Below are 20152 nucleotides of genomic sequence, written 5' to 3' on the forward strand. Positions count from 1 at the left end.
AGCTGTTTCTAATTTTTATTTTCTGTTCCAATCTTTCATGTACAATGAATAAATTACAGAAACTGTTGTAATAGAGCAAAATTCAAAATCCCTTTTTTTTTTAACTATCTGAAATCAGTTAATCACTCTTAGTAGGCAATTTGTAAAATGGACATTACATTTGTGATTTGTGAGGATTAAATGAATTTATGAATGTGAAATCCCCTGTACACATATGGTGGTTTTGAAAATAACATTACAGTAGGCATCCTATGTTAAAAATCATTGTTGTTAATTGGCTCACTGAATAGTGAATTTAATTGTTAAAAGTTGTGATTTTTTTTTCTACTTTGGCAGTCAGAGAAGGGGTATCTGAAATAGTGAAAAATATATATTGTAGACAAATTAAAATTTACTATTTCTAGTGATATTAACTGGAACTAAAGGCAGAAAGAGATTTTGTCAATGCTACTATATCAAAGGTCAGGTGCATAAACTTAACTGGTTTACAATTAGTAGTTCCTGGGTTTAAAGCCATAGAACTGATTGTTTTGGGTCACTGATAATTTATTTAGCTACCACTTCCAACACGGGCTCCTCTGTTTTCCTCTCTCAATCTCACTCACTTTTACATCTGCCAGATCTCCAAAGGTGCTACCACAGTTCTTGGAGGTCAGGGACCTTATCTTATTCATCCTGTTTGAATTTTCTCTCCTAACACAAACACAGTACCAAGAACAGTGCCTAGCAAATAGCCTGGACTTCAAAAATATTTACTTTTAACTACAAAAGGTAAACGCAGACAGATTGATTTTTCAGAAATTCAAAATCAAACCCATGAATTTCACTGACAAATCCATGAAATTTGAATTGCTGACAAGGCTAAAATTATAAATATTAAAGACCTAATTATATTTCATTGTTTTAACTTCCATTTGAGTTTTTCATTAAGAATATGTAAGAGTTTGGTTACTTAAGAAGGTAATTCATGCTGATTTATACCAATTTTTGACTAGATAAGTAAGGCAAGACTTGAAGTCATTGATTATTTTTTCCCTATTCGAGTACAATAATTATCCCCAGCTTTACTGGAGACTTTTTGGCCTAAGCAAGGCTACTTAAGTTGCTTTTATTAATTTCAAGATTAAAATGAGTCTTAGATTTTGAGCTTTCAATATTTGAAGAGTCAGTGGTTCAGCCTCAATTTTGCTGAAAAGTTTTAGGAAGATAAATCAAATGCAACAAATGTTAAATGTTAATCTTGATAAGAAAAAGTAACCAAAGGGACCAAATATAGTAATTTCTGAACAAATTTAGAAATTTCTCAAGGATTTAGATTTATTCAATAAAATTTAAGTTGTGCAATCTAAAACATCACTAATGTAATAGGTTAGAGGAAAGATTATCTTTTGCAATACTTATACTTTTTTTATTTCCTTAGGGGTAATTTATGGGTTTGTCAGATATGCTGTTTTCAATCATCTATTTATTTAAAGCTAAACATTAGATTCTAAATACATAGTGTCATAAATAGACTACAAAATATACAGTTATGATGTTGTCCTGTTAAACTATTTCACTTAAAAAGTCACTAGAGACATGGATAATACCATAAATAATATATCGTTTAGTCTGAACCGCTGCCATGTTCTGTCATGCTTTTATAGCAAGCTGTGAAGTTAGTACTGGTGCTTCAATGGAAAAAGATACACAGTTACTACAGAGATACATAATTAACTGTCTCCCGATAAGGACAAATTGAAAAGCAATAAAGTTTTAAAAAAATAACTCTTCAAAAACTAATTTCAGTAACATTTTATATCCACACTTAGGGTTAAAACATACAAATTGAAAATACCACAGCCAATGTACCATTATCCTATATAATAAAGAGCTAATACGCAAATGGACGTCACATCCTCACACCATCATGCCAGACACTCAATACTGGGGAGTGAGGAATGGGGACCAGCCAGGCACAAATGAGCTTGTGAGATTGTGAGAGAGGAATGGGGACCAGCCAGGCTGTGGCCTGGGAGAGGGACAAGCGCCTGCCCCACGGTCCCGGGTGCCAGCGGCTGCATCTGAACCTGTGGTCCGGGAGAGGGACAAGCTGTCTGCACCGTAGTTCAGGGTGCCAATGGCTGTGCCAGCGCCTGTGGCCCAGGAGAGGGACAAGCCGCCCGCACCCCGGTCCCAGGCACCTGCGGCCTGGGCAAAGCCACCTGCCCATGGCCCCCGGTGGCTGCGGCTGGCCAGAGGAGGGAATCCTGGGTCCTGGGTGCGGGGCGAGGTAGAGGTGGTTAGGGACGATCAGGCAGGCAGGCAGGTGAGCGGTTTGGAGCCAGTGGTCCCAGATTGCGAGAGGCAGTTGGACATCCCCTGAGAGGTCCTGGATTGGAGAGGGTGGGACCTTCCCACCCCGTGCACGAATTTCATGCACTGGGCCTCTAGTCTATATATAGAAAACTCTAATATGCAAATAGACTGAAGGGCAGAACCGGTCACTATGACGTGCGCTGACCACCAGGGGGCGTGCATGGAACATGGCGGGATGGTGGAGCAGGTGAGTGGGAGTGCCAGACCAAGGCAGGGTGCCGGTTGCTGTCATTGGGGCGAGCCTCTAGTGCAGCCGTGGGCAAACTACGGCCCGCGGGCCGGATCCGGCCCATTTGAAATGAATAAAACTAAAAAAAAAAAAGACCGTACCCTTTTATGTAATGATGTTTACTTTGAATTTATATTAGTTCACACAAACACTCCATCCATGCTCTTGTTCCGGCCCTCCGGTCTAGTTTAAGAACCCACTGTGGCCCTCGAGTCAAAAAGTTTGCCCACCCCTGCTCTAGTGGTTACTGAAAATACTTTGCTCCCATGTGCCACAGTCCCACCCAGCACTCGCACCCACTGCCAGCACCATCAGAGGGTGTGAGTGGTGGCTGCTGGCCCCAATCGTCCCTCAGGGCTTCTGCACCTCTACCTGTTCTTGAGGGGCGATCAGGGCTGTTAGCCGCCACTGGCCCTGCTTGTATCTGCTGCTGGTGCTGGCCCTAATCGCTCCCTGCCATCAGCTTGTGGGAGTAGTGGTGGCGGGAGTGGGGGTGCCAGCAGACAGGAGACTGGGGGCCGTGGCAGGGGCGCAGAGGATGGGCTGGGACCCGCCCCTGTGCCCACTGCAGCCTCGCAGCCCACAGTTCCTTTCAAGATGCATGAATTCATGCACTGGGCCCCTAGTATAGTAATAAATATTTGAGAAATGAGAATAAACATGATGGGATTAATCTATTTTGAAAAGCAAAATACTACTGCCTGTGATTTACAGCAGGTAATGCTAAATTTAAAGTTTAATACTTATTTAAAGATTATTTAAAAAAAACTAAGGGAAGACTAGAATGAAAAGGTTTGCTAATTATAAAATAAATGGGAAAGACTTTTGGTAAAGATGGCAGAGTAGGCAAACACTGTGCTCAACTCCTCCCACAACCACATCAAATTCACAAATAAATTAAACAACAACCATCACTGAGAACCACCTGAAATCTAGCTGAACAGAAGTCCTATAACTAAGGATATAAAGGAGCCATGCAGAGCCTGGTAGGCAAGGTGGAGGTATGAAACAGGCAGATCCCACACCCACGCTGTGGCAATTAAGAATCAGGAGGCATATCTCAGCTGCAGAGGTGTCCCCTAAGGAGCAAGGGGTCTCAGTCCCACCCTGAGCTCCCCAAACCAGCACTCCAGTGCCAGGAAGAGGAGTCTCGATAACATCTGGCTGTAAAAACCATCAAGGACTGCATCTGAGTGAGAGGGAAGGCTGCTGGAGAACTAGGTGCTGCAGGTCTTAAAGGGCACAAACTCACAAACTCACTCACTCTGGGCTCCTGTGCAGAGGCAGCATCTCAAAACCTGCCAGGGACATATGGGGAGAAACTGAACTGACTGGGTAGGGCTGGATGGGCAGGGGTCGAGACAGCTCTCTCCAGGGTTGGAAGTGCTGGCAGGTGCCATTGTATTTTTGTTGAGGGCTCCCCCTACCCAGCCATTCTGGCCCAAGTGGGTGCTAAATCTGGGATCTCTATTAACCTGGCTAACACTCTATGCCCCACCCTGATGATTCCCCGAGATCTCACCCTACCAGCATGTCCAGTTGAACCTTTTCCAGTGGATCCTCCATGCAAGCAGCCTGCCTCAGCTCGTCTGCAGACTTTCCTAAAACCTCCCAAAGGTCCACAAAGCCGAAGAAAGCAGTAAATATCTGGCCTTTGTGTGTTTTTCTACACGAAGATAGGCATGATCAGTGATCAATCTCAACTTGGCAATGTAACTCCCATTAGGTAGTCCCAGGTCTGACATAAGCAGTGGCCAGTCTTGGCTTGGAATGTAGCCTCAAACATGGCACAAGTGGCAGATGGCCTCAACCCACATCCTGGTGCCCACCAAGGGGTTCCAAGCCCAACACCAATGGCTGCCAGCCTTGGTTTGTAAAATAGCCTCTCTCAGGAACCTCCAAGCTCAGCACAAGTGGAAACCAACCACAGATGTTTTGTAGCTCTTACCAGATAACCCCAAGCCAAGAACAAGCAGTAGATGAACCTGACCTGCACTATAGCCCCACCCAAGAGGCTTCAGAACAGTACACACCAGTTGCCAGTATCAGAGCCCCACCAACTAGCTTTACAAATGACAAACCTGAAGGGCAGACGTGGCTGGCATTAGAGTCCCATCGAAGAGACCCCTAATCTGTGGAGTCAGCCCTTGCAAAACAGCTTGTTCTCTATAGTCACAGCCAGCTCTCAGACCCAGTCAGCCTGAAGGTCAAACCTACCCACTGACATGAAAACAATAATCAAGCCCTGGTCAGTGGCTCAGTTGGTTGGAGCGCTGTCATCCCATATACCAAAAAGGTTGTGGGTTCAGGGCATGTACTGAAGGTAACTGATTGATGTTTAACTCTTAAAGTGATGCTTCTCTTTTTTTCTCTTGATGTTTCTTTCTCACATCGATGTTTCTCTCCTTTCCTCTCTCTAAAAAAACCAATAAAATCATATCCTCAGGTGAGGATTAAAGTAAACTAAAACAAGAAAACAAATAGTAGTCAAGGCTCAACTGCAGTAGGAAGGTACACACAACACACACAAGGGGCATCTCTGGAGCAATCCACTCAGATGACCAGGGAGATTGCACCACTGGGTTCCACAGGACAGCTACATTAGGCCACACTCAAAGACTGGGTGATGAAGCAGATCTACCTAATACATAGAAACAAACACAGGGAGTCAGCCAAAATGAGGACTCAAAGAAACATGTCTCAAAAGAACTAGAAGATGAACTAAATGAAATGGAGACAAGCAATCTACCAGATGCAGAGTTCAAAACACGTTATAAGGATGCTCAATAAATGTAGGTGAAGAGTAGATGAGCTCAGTAAGAACACTAACAGTGAGGTAGGAAAGGTAAAAATGGGATAGAAAACAACAACAACAAAAAGAGTCAGAAATGAAGAATGCAATAAATGAAATGAAATTAGCTGGAATCAACAATAGATCAGATGAAGCAGAGGATCAAGTCTGCCATCTGGAAGACAAGGGAGTTAAAAATACCCAATTAGAACAGCATAAAGAAAAAAGAATTTTAAAAAAGGAGGATAGTTTAAGCGACCTCTGGGACAACATCAGTTGTTACAACATTAGTTGTAACAACATTTGCATCAAAGGTACTAAAAGAGAAAGGACAAGGGATTTAATACTATTTGAAGAAATAACAACCAAATCTTCCCTCATCTAACAATGGAAACAGACATACAAGTATAGAGAGCCTCAAACAGATGAACCCAAAGAGGCCCACACTAAGACACATAATTAAAATCTCAAAGGTTAAAGACACAGAGAAAATCTTAAGCAGTTAGTTATGTAAACTAACTATTAGGCAATCAGCTGTTTTTTCAACAGAAACGTTGCAGGCCAGAGGGAATGGCATGAAATATTCAAAATGATGAAAAGCAAGGATCTACAAACAAGACTGCTCTACCCAGCAAAGCTTTCATTTAGAATCAAAGGAGCAATAAAGAGTTTCACAGACAAGAAAAAACTAAAGGAGTTCATCTCCACTAACTCAGTGTTACAAGAAATGTTAAGTGACTTCTTTAATTTGAAAGAAAAGATCAAAAATACGAATAAGAAAGTACAGGAAAGAAAAAAGGATCTTACTGACAAAGGCAAACATCTAGGAAAAGCTGTGGATCATCCAACTACAAAGCTTGTACAAGCATTAACCCTTTGTATGCCATAAGCATCTATAGATGCAATTCAATTCAAAATATCGTGGCATGTGGGGATGGTTTCCATTTTGGATGCGTGGCAGTTAACTGGTGAAAGACAAAAGTAAGAAGATTATGTGTTATTACAACAATAAATTAAGGGATACACACAAACACATGCACAAAAGAAGTACAAAATATAAGTATACTAGGAGCCCAGCACACGATTCGAAATCACGTGGTGCGGCCCACCCACCTGCAGGCCTGCCTTGACACCAGAACCTGTCCACACAGAGCTCCAGAATGCCTGGCCCAGCCCCCAAACCCTCTGGCTTTCTCTGGCCGCTTTAAGCCCTGCCATCAGTCCCTTGAGTCGCCTCAGGCTGGTCCTGCCTTCTCTGGGTGCCTCCCCACTTTTGCCCCATCGCTGGAGTAACATGGCAGCTCCGCCCGGTCATGGCGCCAGAGGAGTGTGTGGAAGCCTCCCACCTGCTGCGCTATCCTCCTTACCATGGCAGGTGGGCCGCGCGACACTCAGAGTGTGAGCGGTGGGTGGCGAAGGACTGGTGAAGGGGGCACTATGGGCTGTCACCCCTGCCCTCCCCAGCACGGGATGGTCCTGCCTCCTCCGGGCACCTCCCCACTTCTGCCCTGTCTCCAGAGCAATGCCTCAGCTAATATGCTAATGACCTGGTCATTACCATTATGGCGTATCGACCATTAGCATATTAGCTCTTTATTAATATTGATAGGGATGAGTAAAAATGATAGTGATTTTAGAATGCATTCAAGTTGAGGCAATCATAAACTTAAAATAAACTGCTATGAATAGCTTGTATATATGAAGCACACAGTAACCACAAACCAAAAATCTATGAGATATACAAGAAATAAAGAAAAAGAATCCAAATACAACACTACAGAAAGTCATCAACATACAAGAAAAGAAGAGCAAGAAAATAAAAGAACAGAGAAAACTACAAAAACAACAGAAAATAATAAAGTAAAAGTATCTAAATAACTATCAATAATTAATTTAAATGTAAGTGGACTAAATGCTCTAATCAAAAGACCTAGCATGGGTGAATGGATAAATGGCTAATATAACAAGAACCATACATATATTGCCTAAAAGAGACCCACTTCAGATTGAAAGACACAAACAGACTAAAAGTAAAGGGATGGAAAGAGATATTTCATTCAATTGGACACAAAACAAAACTGGGGTAGCAATAATTATATCAGATAAAATAAACTTTAAAACAAGGGCTGTAACAAGGGAAAAAAATAACATTCCATAATGATAAAGAGATCAATTCACAAGAAAGTATAACTCTTGTGACCATCTACACATGTAACACAGTTACATCTAAATATATTAAGTAAATATCCTATATAATAAAGAGGTAATATGCAAATCGACCCTCACACCCTCACAAGATGGCTGCCTAAGACCAGGCTGGCAGGGGGGTTAGTGAGGGATGACCAAACGACTGAACAAGCAGGCTGCATGGGGCGACCAGGCCGGTGGGGAGGCTGTGAGGTGCAATGAGGCCAGCAGGGGGGACAGTTGGGGGTGACCAGGCTGGCAGGGGGGGCAGTAAGTGGTGACCAGGCCGGCAGGGGGGGCAGTAAGGGGTGACCAGGCCAGCAGGGGGGTGGGCAGTTGGGAGCGATCAGGCCAGCAGGGAGGGGGTAGTTAGGGGTGACCAGGCCGGCAGGGGGGGCAGTTAGGGGTGATCAGGCCGGCAGGTGAGGGCAGTTAGGGGCGACCAGTCAGGCAGGCAGGTGAGTGATTAGGAGCCAGCAGTCCAGGATTGTGAGAGGGATCCCGGATTGGAGAGGGTGCATGCTGGGTTGAGCAGACCTCTCCCCACCTTGCACAAATTTCATGCACTGGGCCTCTAGTAAAGGACATAAAGGAAGAGATCAACAGTAATATAGTAATAATAAAGGACTTCAACATCCCATTGATATCAATGGATAGATCATTCAGACAGAAAATCTACAAGGAAACAGTTGCCTTAAATGACAGTTCATACCACAGGATGAAGTTGATATTTTTAGGACATTTCCCCAAAAGTATAAGAATGTACATTCTTTTTAAGTGCACGTAGAACATTTTCCAGGATAGATCAAAAAGTAGGCCAAAAAATAAGTCTCAATAAATTGAAAAAGACTGAAGTCCAATGAAACATCTTCTATCACAGTGGTATGCAACTAGGAATCAATTACAAGAAGAAAACTGAAAAACAAACACATGGAAGATGAATAACATGCTACTGAACAATGAATCCTAACATATAACTTATCATACTATTTAACAGTGAGATCAAGGAAGAAATAAAGATATCTGGAGACAAATAAAAATGAAAACACAATGACCCCAAAATCTATCTAACACAGCCAAAGAAGTTCCAAGAAGGAGATATATAGCAATACAGGCCTACCTCAAGAAACAGGAACAATCTCAAATAAACAATCTAACATTACACCTAAAGGAACTAGAAAAAGATGAACAAACAAAACCCAAAAGAGTAGAAGGAAGGAAATAACAAAAATCAGAGTGGAAACAATAGAAATATAGTCTAAAAAGACAATGTAAAGAGGTTCTTTGAAAAGACTAATTACATTGTTAAAACTTTAACCAGACTCACTAAGAAAAAAAGAATTGAAAGAGGAGAGGTGACAACAGGCACCACAGAAATACAAATGATTATAAGAAAATACTACAAAAAATTATATTCCAAGAAAATGGACAACTTGGAAGAACCAAATTCCTAGAAACACACAATCCTCTAAGACAGAATCAAGAAGACAGCAAATCTATGCAGACTGATATCTACTATGAAATTGAAGCAGTAATCTAAAAACTTCCTACAGTCAAAAACCCTGATTGACTTGTCAGCGTCATAGCATAAGCTCCCTCGGTAGCCGCATCATGACACCACTTTATAAAGGTCACAGTCAAGTCCCCATGAATACTTTTCAATACTGTTACTAATGATTACTTAAAAATAAAAATAGTAACAAAACAATAAAATGAAGGTAATTCAGAAAAATTTATCACTGTTATAACATAATTTACCAAAATATGTTTTTGAATGAAATCATGCCCCTAAAATATATGTAGTAAAAATTTTAAAACTTACTAAAAAAAAAAAATTACTGCACTCAGAATCGGAGACAAAGTCTATATTTTGTCCCCATCACTATTAGCCCAATCATGGAGCCCTCTGGTTCTCAGGGATGCCTTGGTAACATAAGGGTGTTATCTGGACTGGGATGATGTCTATAGCACCATTTACACATTCTATTCTTCCTATTGCTTTTGCTATTTTTGTAATCCTTTTGCAATTAAACCAATCAATTGACAAACAAACCTGCCCAACTGCTATTTCCCTCTCAAGGTTTCTTCCCCCCCAACCCCCCAGGGAGATAGAAACCAATGAATTACTCATTTGACAGTATGACCTTAGAAATATTTTTGCTTTAAGTGAAAAGTTTCTCTCCTACCTGAAGGAAGAAGGAAAAGGTCTTGTCCTGAGGATGGCCGGCTACTGGAGCCAGAAGGTTTTGAATGTTCGATGAGACTATGCCTTGCAGGAGGTGGAGGAGGTGGGAGGGAAGGGGGGAGGGCATCAAAAGCACCTTCACCTGTATTTAAAGAAAGGTCAGTATCAACAACAGAACTTTATTAGTCAAAACACAGTATCAGGCCAAAGTAATGATTGATTTTCTCTTGCTGCTTATAAAGAACTTCACCTGCAGTGTTTATCCAGCTGTTCACCAACTTTGATAATGGGAGTTAATTATTTTGCGGGACTATGGAAGCAGAAAACCAGAAACACACACACACGTGTGTGCAAACTTTTCCTATTTCCCAGGTCTTTCTATTAAAAAGCAGCACCACAGGTTATGAAACAGCTTACTATTCACCTGTGAAATTTATAATATTAAAACACAAGAATTTTGAACTAAAAAGTATGTCACATTAAACCTTTTGTGTAACAGCCTCTAATTAGAAAATCACACTATGCACAAAAATTTAATGTCACAGAATAGATTATCTTTTAAACTTTATCCTACTAGGTTGTAATTTATTGAAGCTAATGCTCCATATATTTCATTATCAAAATATACAGCAAATAGCCACCTACAGGAGAAAAGTGTATTTTTTTATTACAATATATCTCTAAAGAGAAATAGTTAAATATAGAACTACGTTGTGTGGTCACAAAGCTAGTTACTCATATTTGCATATTTCCCAGTTTTAGCAACTACAGAACACTGTGGCATGCTTTTGTCTATTTCCCCCTGCCATATGTACTAGTCTACGCACATTTCCCCTTATATTGATTCTTTAAAAAAATTAAGTCGCAGAGTATGTAAGCAATCTCAAATGGTCTGTGAATGAAACAGTGTATAAATAAACAGCCACATATTCCAGTAACAAAAACTCACACATATTTAAATTTACTGACAAACAATACGTAAAGAAAATAGTTTTACGATTCATACAGCTTGCTTTGCAAAAAATACTGAAGGTATTTTCTCTAATGATCATAAATATTTTTCTAACTTAAAATATGTGAAGGTACAGGAGAGGTAGTTCTGTTATCATTCCAACCTTAAGCTATCTGCTAAATTATCTGATTCATTCAAATACTTTTTTAGCCCTAAGTGTCGGGCACCATGCCAGGCATATAGGTAACGTGAAGATCTAAATCATAAGGATGTGACCCAAAGAGCTTAGAGTCCATAAGGAGATCTAAGAAAAGTTCACTAATGATTCAAGATGAAAGTTCCATAGGTCCCACAGTGAGAGATTCATTTTAAGAGGGAAGAGAAATGAAGAAATTGGCATTAAGCAAGGTGTTACGAAGAACTAGAAGGTCTGGGCTATCAGTGGCTCAAAAATATTTGTCAAATGGGAAGGTGGTGTCTTTTAGACAGAGTAAACAGTGTGAATAAAGCATGAGATATACAGAGGAAAGTGGGGTTAAAAAGACAAGTTGGAGCATTGTCTGTATTGTCCAATATAGTAGTCACCATGCGCATGTAGCTATTAAGTTTAAATTTCACTAAAATTCAGTTCCGCCATCACACATGTGAATATATAGACCCTTACATCACCACATGAAGTTCTATTGGACAGTGATCATCTAGATCCTGAAGACTTGGGTAATAGGTCAAATATTTGTGTATAGGAAGGAGGGAGAAAAATACCACATAAAGAAGTTAGAAGACTTGTCGTTCATGTAGGTGAGAATAAAGCACTGAACTACTGAAAAGACAGGAGAGGTTTCAAGTGTAAAATAAAAAGAACAGGAGAGTAAAAGACACTGCAATAGTGTAACTGGAAACACTGGTTGATGGTGTTTGAGGAAAAAAATAAAAAGGTTTACTTCACATTTCTGGTATTCTAATATTTCAGAGAAGCTTATAAATGGACCTTCAGCATACATTATTTTACATTATGGTGACCTGTTATTGTAAAGCCTTAATGTGTGTAAAGGTTCTAGTTGACTTCCTCTAAAAATAGGGCAAGAAACTTCCCACCTAGACTTAAGGAATTAACACAGCCAGCCAACTTTAGCATAATACACACCTGTGTACTTCCACACAGGTACACACACCAAACACAAAGTATGCTTCTTCATATTAAAATTTGAAACAAAGAAATTTAGATTTGTTGGATCTGTTTTTTACAAATCTTTGCAATGACGATAAGATAATTTATTCTCGGCTCTCTACAATAAAATATATAATTTTCTATAATGTAACTAAGTGGGACCAGATCAACTTATACTGAAAGAAACAGTACACATTTGTTAAAAACTGTACTTAAAGAAAATTTCAGATGACCACTTCAAATCTACTAGAACACAAGTGCCTGAACAATGCTCTCATAGATTTTTTTGTAGACTACATTTAGTACATGAAGATATCACTTGATAAAAGTCTGAGGGCCAGCTATTGACACCATTGCTTCAATTCTCTGAATGGAATAATGGTCACATGAACTTGAGAGCACCTTCACCTGAAGAATCCATTCTAATTCAGACAGATTCAGAACCTAGTGAGTCTGCATTACATGGAACTCTGATTTCTGATAATTCCGATACTAATTGAAAGAAGAGGCAGGGTGGCTTGTTAGAAATTTTTAAAAAAGGTTTCAACCTAATGGAGGGATGAGAAGATCATAATCAGAGGGCGTCCTGTTGAGTGAAGAACCATGCTTTGGATTGTCCCGAGTTGGAGGCCTGGCAGGTGGTAATGGCACTGGATCAGAGGCTGAATCAAAAACATCTCCTAGAGGATAACACAAAATCTTAATGTATTTTCAGTTCAACATTGGCATGGACTTTTGCCTTTAAATTCTGACCATTAAGATGTAGAATACCAAGAGAATATGTATTATACATACCCTTTATATATATGCCTAACTCAGGCATGTTTGATTTCTTCATCTCTGAAGATGTACCATGTGTTCCATTCAATATACAATGACCATTATCATAAGACCTATGGCAGAGATCAGAGGATAAAAATCATAAGGATAATTACTTTCCATTTAAAAGTCACTTGGGAGGGTGATGGGAACTAGCAACCCAGCTCATATAATAAAGTTTGAAAATAAATATAATTAAGTTGCTTTTCTGGGAAAAGTACAAGTAATATTATCTAGATACTCTTACTCAAATATTTTTACAAAGTAGAATATCCATGGAACACAAATTATCTTTTTTAAAAAAAATATGTTTTATTGATTTTTCACAGAGAGGAAGGGAGAGGGATAGAGAGTTAGAAACATCGATGAGAGAGAAACATTGATCAGGTGCCTCCTGCATACCCCCCACTGGGGATGTGCCCACAACCAAGGTACATGCCCTTGACCGGAATTGAACCTGGGACCTTTCAGTCCACAGGCTGACGCTCTATCCACTGAGCCAAACTGGTCAGGGCACAAATTATCTTTTTTAAGTGAAACTAAGAATTACAATAATTATAAAAACTGTTGTACTTGAAACACATCTTTGAAATTAACATAGTTTTGAAAGAGTTCACTAATACTTTGTCAAGTTTTTGAAGAAAAAAATGTAATAAAGCAAAAAAAAATACATTATTTAACATATTTTTATTTCTGTAATTTGAGCTGTCTTTATAACAAACTAGAGCCCAACAAAGATGGAGAATAATATTAAATGATCAGTAATTGCATTAAAATTCTGACGGGCAGCCTGGCTGGTGTGCTCAGTGGTTCAGCGTCCAACCATGAAATAGGAGGTCATGGATTGATTCCCAGTCAGAACACATGCCCGGGTTGGAGGCTCGATTCCCGGTAGGACGCGTGCAGGAGGTAGCTGATTGATGTTTCTCTCTCATCTATGTGTCTATCTCTCTAGCCCTCTCCCTTCCTCTCTCTCTCTCAAAAACAAAACAAAAACAACATATTAAAAGAAGTCATTAAAAAAATCTGATAGGCATATTCAGACCTAGAGTCTATAGTATAATTTCACTGCTGCCAAGAACAAGACACTGGCAGTTCTGACAACTGTACAAAAATGACTTTAGCAAAAGTCTTGGGTACACAACAAATATTTTGATCTAGGTGTCTATAAAGAATAATACTAAAAATTATTTTTGCTGTTGAAATCATACTATGAACACAATGGGTAAAATTGGGGCATGGGAAGACAGCAACAGGAAGAGAAGATACAGACCATGTGTTGTCTTCAGAATATAGCTATGTAACAATGAACTCTCTTCTCTGTTCATCAACTTCTGCTCACAAAGAGCTATATAGAAAGCAGAGTTTAGATTTTACTTTTCTCTAATTTACTCTGAATTCTTGGGGCAAAATAGAATTACATACACAATGGAGGAGATAGTGGACATTTAAATAGTTATTGCAAGAGTGCTTAATTTGTAATTCATTTCCATTCTCTCAGGTAGCCACCTCTTTTCAAGGGGCCAGAGATGTTTCATTTAAAAATAGTTAGCATGTATTGAATTTTCATAATAATGATGGATTTTTACTGAAACTCAATTGAATTATTCATTTACTGTTTAACTTTTTCCACATATTGACAATTTGCTTCTTCTGATGTTCCAAAGGATAAGGAGGAACAGAGGAGAAAGAACTGTTTAAGCTTAAAGAGTGTTTTGTAGAGGACATAAGAAGATACTTCATCCATCAGCTTTCAAGAACAAATTAGATAAAAAATGCACTCCAATTAAGTTTAGGGATTATCAACATTTATTACTTCTCTATAACAGTACAAAGATGGTAATGGTGGACATAATTCAATTTTATTTTCTAGATTTGGGAGGCCTGCCATCAAATAGCTCATCCAATATGATGTGACAATTAAAATTTAAAATATTAAAATTATACCCCTCACTTCTCCAGCAATGAAAAATAATGAGATACCATGTAGACAGAAATATTTCACCTTATTTCAGTTTTTAAAAATTACTACACATTTGTAAGAGTCAAAGGAATTGAAAATTGTAATAATTTGTATTTGATGTAAAGGAATAACTTTTTTTCTCTTTTAAGAGTAGTAGACACTTGGTTATCCTGATACAATAAATGCCTTGAAGTTATTTCTTTGTCTTCTCAATGATACTATTTTAGCAGCAAATGTCTAAAACACCAGCAATTAGCAAGAAATACTTCAGTTCTTGCTTTGAAATATGAAGCCCTGGACTTTAGAATGTTAATAATCCCAGTTAATAACTCAGCAGAGTGTTGATAATTCCAACCAGGATCACTCATTAAGACAGATCTTTGGTTAAAATGAAGAGTTGCTTTTCTTTTCCAAGCATTGCATTTTCTGTCTCAGTACAATACTCAGAGAAAGGCATTAAGAACATTTTTAGATTTCTCATCTGAAAAGGGAACACTGCACACATAAAATGCTTTCCGTTGACTGACTAGACCTCAAAAGGAAACAGTACACTCAGTAAAGATGGCATAGATGATTGAAGTGTTCAACGGCTCTCCTATCTCTCAATCAAGAGACACTGGCAGGCAGAAGGTTGGGCCACAGCAGCAGTGGAACCCCAGTTTATGTTCCCAGCACAGCTCCAGGGACGTTATTACACAAAGAAAACTGAGGCTTAGAAAGTAAGTTTTGAAACTGAGATTTCACTTATTGAATACCTCATATATGTCAGGCTTAAAAAAAAATAATAATATATTATGCTTTACTAATTCAATTAAATAAAGACAAGCTAATATTTCAATACACAACGCCCATTTTTAATAACTCATATACTTCAATGGCGCTGCTACTTCAAAAATCAAGGATGTCTCCAGTGTAGTGAGAATAAATAACCGACAAGAAAAAACACTATTCCTCACATTCTTATTTGATCCAAGCAAAAGGGAGATAGATAGTATCTGATAAAAAGCAGTTAAGAGAAAAAGTTTTAGGGTTTTTTTTCTCTTTTCCTTCAAGATCTGAATAGAAGGAAGTAGCACATCAAGATGGGAAATGAATAGAAATTACACTACTCTTTATGTCATGAAGAAAAATTCTAAGGATGGTTGGCATAATACCTTAGTTTCTAAGCACAAATTTTTCCTCATGAGATATGTACTTAGAACTTATAAAAATGGATTGAAATTAGCTTATGGAAAATTCATGAATTAATCACTACTCTAGGTAGCCATCAACAAAATTTGATCAGAGTACAATTTGTTTTTAGGGAGAGAGGGCAACAAAATGTCCCGTTAGACTTACTAGTCAACTAAATTAGTCAAAGGACTTGCTGAAAAATCTATCTTTTAGTTTTTTCTGAAAATAATTCAAAAAACAGTATATAGAAAGAAGAGGCTTTGAGCAAGAAAGCAAGGATTTTTAATAAATAGATATGATTTAATTGCTTAAAAATGATAATGTGTATGCAGATGTGAGAAGATTAAAAAGGAGCCCACATTCTTACCTAAGAGGAGGTTTTACATTATGACAATGAGATGGCTGTGAATTCAGGGAAACAGGATGGGATGAAGGAATCTTATATTCATCATCATCTTCCTCTACTGGGTCTCTTGTTTTCTCTGAAAGACAATTTGCTAATGGACCAGTACACCTACCAGAGGGGAAAAAAAAATCCAGTCTAGTATAAGCATACTAATTTAGAACAAGTACGTCTGATGTGACATAATCAAATTAAAGAAGCTACTTTGTCATGTGTATTCATTTTTTAATTACAAGGTAATAGAAGAAGGGCTGTTCTTATGCTACATACAAAGAAAAGAATGTTCAATCTTTTGTTAAGACTCTATTGATGAAATAAAAGAATTGTTATACTTATAATTTTAAATGTCACAGTAAGAAAAACTAGTAACCTGTCAAAATAATCTTGGAGTTGTAAAAGAAAATGTGTAAAATTGTTCAAACCAAAGCTACTAAAATATTAACATTTTGTTCCAATTTAACTTACATCAGTAAATTAAGATAACTTATATGTATATGCATGGGAGCTTTATATATTAATGAAGTTCTTATAGAAAGGTCAAACTTTCTGTCTTTTGTAAATATTACATATAGTTGAAAAAAATCCAGTTTAATTAAATGAAACAATTCTTCCTCCTGTGAAGTCACAGTTCAAATTAATATTTTTTTCCAAATACAACCAAGAAATAAAAATGACCAAAATAATTAGAAGTAGATAATGAGAAAACTAATTAAGTTGTTGAGGTACAGTACATTATTTTTTTTTGGCTTAAATTCCCTGGCTAAATGAAAATGAGTAAGATGATCACCTAATATATGTTCAAGCATTTTATTCATCCATGAAAGTAAATAAATTGAACAAAGCCGAGCAAACAAAAACCTTCTGTTTTCACATTTGTTGCTACTGGAGTTTCACCCTTGCTGATGCAAGAGAGAAATGCCAAATTAGAAACGCACTAACCTATCCTGATCAACTTTAGGACAACCAACCAGTTTGCAAGACATTGGAGATACATATGGAGCCAAAACTTTTTGTTAATCATCATGAACTTCATGGCAAATCTATTTCATTAAATTAAAAAATAAAAATAAGATATCTTTGTGTCTGCAATTTTGAAGCACCTTCTGTAGAGGGAGCAAGAGTCCTTTGGTATGTTCGCCATCAAGCAAGCCTGAAATAACTTTCACTTTGATCTTCTCACTAGTTAGAATGAAAACAATTTTAAGGGCTTTCTTTGTGTCCATTATAAGATGCTTTGAAAACCTGAAGGTTTTCAAGTTTTAATGATATCTGAGTCTCTAGGAAGTTCAGAAATCAAAGAAAAATTTCTTATAAGATTTTTCAAAAGTATATTTTTACCCATCTTTGGAGACTTTTTCAATACTGATTTTGAATTCTTGTTTGAGCGACCTTGGAATTCAAATGACAGTTCATGGTGGGATGAAAGCACAGTGATGCAGTGACCAAGTCCACTGTCAGTGCCCGGAGCACAAGCTAATAACCGTATTAATAAACTAAGGATTACCCCTTCCATGGTGTAACCTTGGGAGTTGTACATTCCAAATGAAGGCCAGTGAGGATATGGACTGCAAAGTGATGACTTGATTAGAGCAGGGATTTCAAACACAACCTTACCACAAACTCTTATAAACATGAATATATCAATTTAGCTAACTCAAGGACCAGAGTGGGTTGGTTTTAAATGAAATGAGAAAATTATATACCCTTTCTATGCCCTAATACTTTCATTCATAATGAAACTTTTTTCATATGCAATTCAAATATATACTGTGTAAAGGATAAGACCTATTGACCAAATATTCAACAATCATATCAATGTCAGGAATGTTCTACTACCTGCCTGATGCAGGTGACTTCCGGAGATTTAAGTTTTTAAAGGAGCACTGCATTATGAGACTAGAATAGACAATTTTGAAATCACATCAGTTGCGGCTGGTTCTATATTTTCTCTTCATTGATAAAGAATGCCACCCTTTTCTCTCCCTTCCGTCTCGTCTCCACTCCTCCTCTCCTCTCCTCTCCTCTCCTCTCCTCTCCTCTCCTCTCCTCTCCTCTCCTCTCCTCTCCCCTCCCCTCCCCTCCCCTCCCCTCCCCTCCCCTCCCCTCCCTTCCCCTCCCCTCCCCTTCTCTCTCTCTCTCTCTCTCTCTCTCTCTCTCTCTCTCTCTCTCTCCTGCAAATCAACAGAGCGAGTATTTCTGAAGGAAATGAAAATCAAAGCAGGGAAGGCTAGGCACTTGACTGGGAAGGGGGCATAGAGGATATCTCTGTACCTTCTCCTCAGTTTTGTTCTGAAACTAAAACTGCTCTAAAAAATAAAGTCTTAATTAAAAATAGACTGGAAGAGGAAGGTACAATGAAGATAAAGAAGTTGTATACAAAATACCAAAAGAGAAATCTTGATTCATGCAAACAATTACAATATGTGTAATTATATGTGGGAATTTTTTTCCTCTTCACAAACTCATTCAAGAAGTAGGTTCAATTTAAATTGCAACTAAATAAGTGGTAAAATAATTAAAGAATTTTCATTAGCAATCATGTACGTTTACTTTACTTCTGGAGAAAATATCTAACTTTGGGACACGGGAAAATGTGCAGCCACTGATTTAGTGTAAGGGAAAATTAGGATACCAGTTAAATAAAATGACGCAAATTCTATTTGGCTGGTTCCAAGTTAAAGATGCCAAGTGAACCATCCTACCACTTACACCTATTGCTTCACTTTCTTTATATTATCATCACACGCTGACGGAGTGTTCTGCACTGTGGCTGCCACTGCTGAGCTGATACACTGGTGATGCACAGGACACATACTCTCAAATATGTACAGCCGTCCTCACCACAACCTTGTAAAATTCATTGTGTGCTAGTTATTTGAGCCATCACTGAGTAATACATCCATTTTCTTCCTTCAGTCCGCAGGCCGAGGCTTTATCCACTGAGCCAAACCGGTTTGGCGTGATTTTTATATTTTGAAACTGAAGGCACATAGGTGCATTCCTTGCAAGCATGTCAAAGTCGCGGCTGGCGGACTACGACTATGACATGCTTGCTACAGCATCCTATATTCCTGGTGTGAGGCATACAGGGTGGGCAAAAGCAGGTCTATAGCTGTGAATACATGAAACACAGAGATTATTCTTGTATTATTATTTATTTGTTGTTATATTATTTTCCATATGAACAATGTATAATCAGAGGGGGGGCCTTCTACAAATCCCATTGGCTTTACCTATATAACATACTTCAGACATCACCCTAGCAAGTTCTTTCCTTCTCTTCATTTGAGCAATTCTTTTTTATTAAATTTACTGGGGTGACACCTATAATAATAAAAGCATAATATGCAAATCAACGGAACAGCCGAACAGAGAACAACCCTCCAGGTGACTATGCTGTGACACGTACTGGTGCCAGGCCAGTCAGGGCAGGTGCGATGCGATTGGTTGGGGGGCCCCACCATCGCCCCACGATTGCCCCACAGAAGGAGGTCCAGGCCACTGGCCAGCAACACTGTGGTGGGTGGGTGGGGCCGGCCAGCAATCGCCCCGCAGAGGGAGGCCCAGGCCAGCCAAGCAATTGCACCCCATGCCTGTCACGAGGCGACTGGTGGTGGGGGAGTGGGGGGAGGCGGTGCCGCCGCACAGATGGCAAGCAGTGGCAGGCGGGGGCGAGGCCAGCTGTCAGCAGCCAGGGGAAGGAAAGCGCTGATAGGCCCTGATCGCTAGCCAGGCCTAGGGACCCTACTCATGCACTGCGGAGTCCAATTGGCTAGATCCAGTCAGATCGGCTCCCCCAACCTCCCGCAGCTCCTTCCCCTGGATGGCCCCGCCCCCAGTCGGCCCCCCCACTCCTGGCCCTGACAGGAGGGAAGAGGGAGCTGAATTCCTCATGGAATCAGCCATTGGTTAGCTTTCTGCTGG

The 20152-nt window shown here is 39.2% G+C and overlaps 1 protein-coding gene across 14 annotated transcripts in view; it reads right to left on the minus strand.

Moving 5' to 3' along the window:
• CBLB (Cbl proto-oncogene B) overlaps positions 1 to 20152 on the minus strand; it is a 230527-nt gene that overhangs the window by 14310 nt on the left and 196065 nt on the right. For 11 of the 14 annotated variants that reach the window (XM_023754943.1, XM_023754944.1, XM_023754946.1 and 8 more), the window contains 4 exons: positions 16193 to 16339; positions 12666 to 12763; positions 12419 to 12550; positions 9752 to 9892 (listed from right to left, as the gene is read on the minus strand). In XM_023754943.1, coding sequence (XP_023610711.1) covers positions 9752 to 9892; positions 12419 to 12550; positions 12666 to 12763; positions 16193 to 16339 — 518 coding nt within the window. Of the gene's footprint in view, positions 1 to 6174; positions 6344 to 9751; positions 9893 to 12418; positions 12551 to 12665; positions 12764 to 16192; positions 16340 to 20152 lie in introns of those variants that run through there. The other 3 variants (XM_023754936.1, XM_023754941.1, XM_023754942.1) reach the window with 2 other exon arrangements.

Source organism: Myotis lucifugus, unplaced genomic scaffold (genome assembly GCF_000147115.1).
Source record: "Myotis lucifugus unplaced genomic scaffold, Myoluc2.0 scaffold_67, whole genome shotgun sequence".
Classification (NCBI taxonomy): Eukaryota; Metazoa; Chordata; class Mammalia; order Chiroptera; family Vespertilionidae; genus Myotis; species Myotis lucifugus.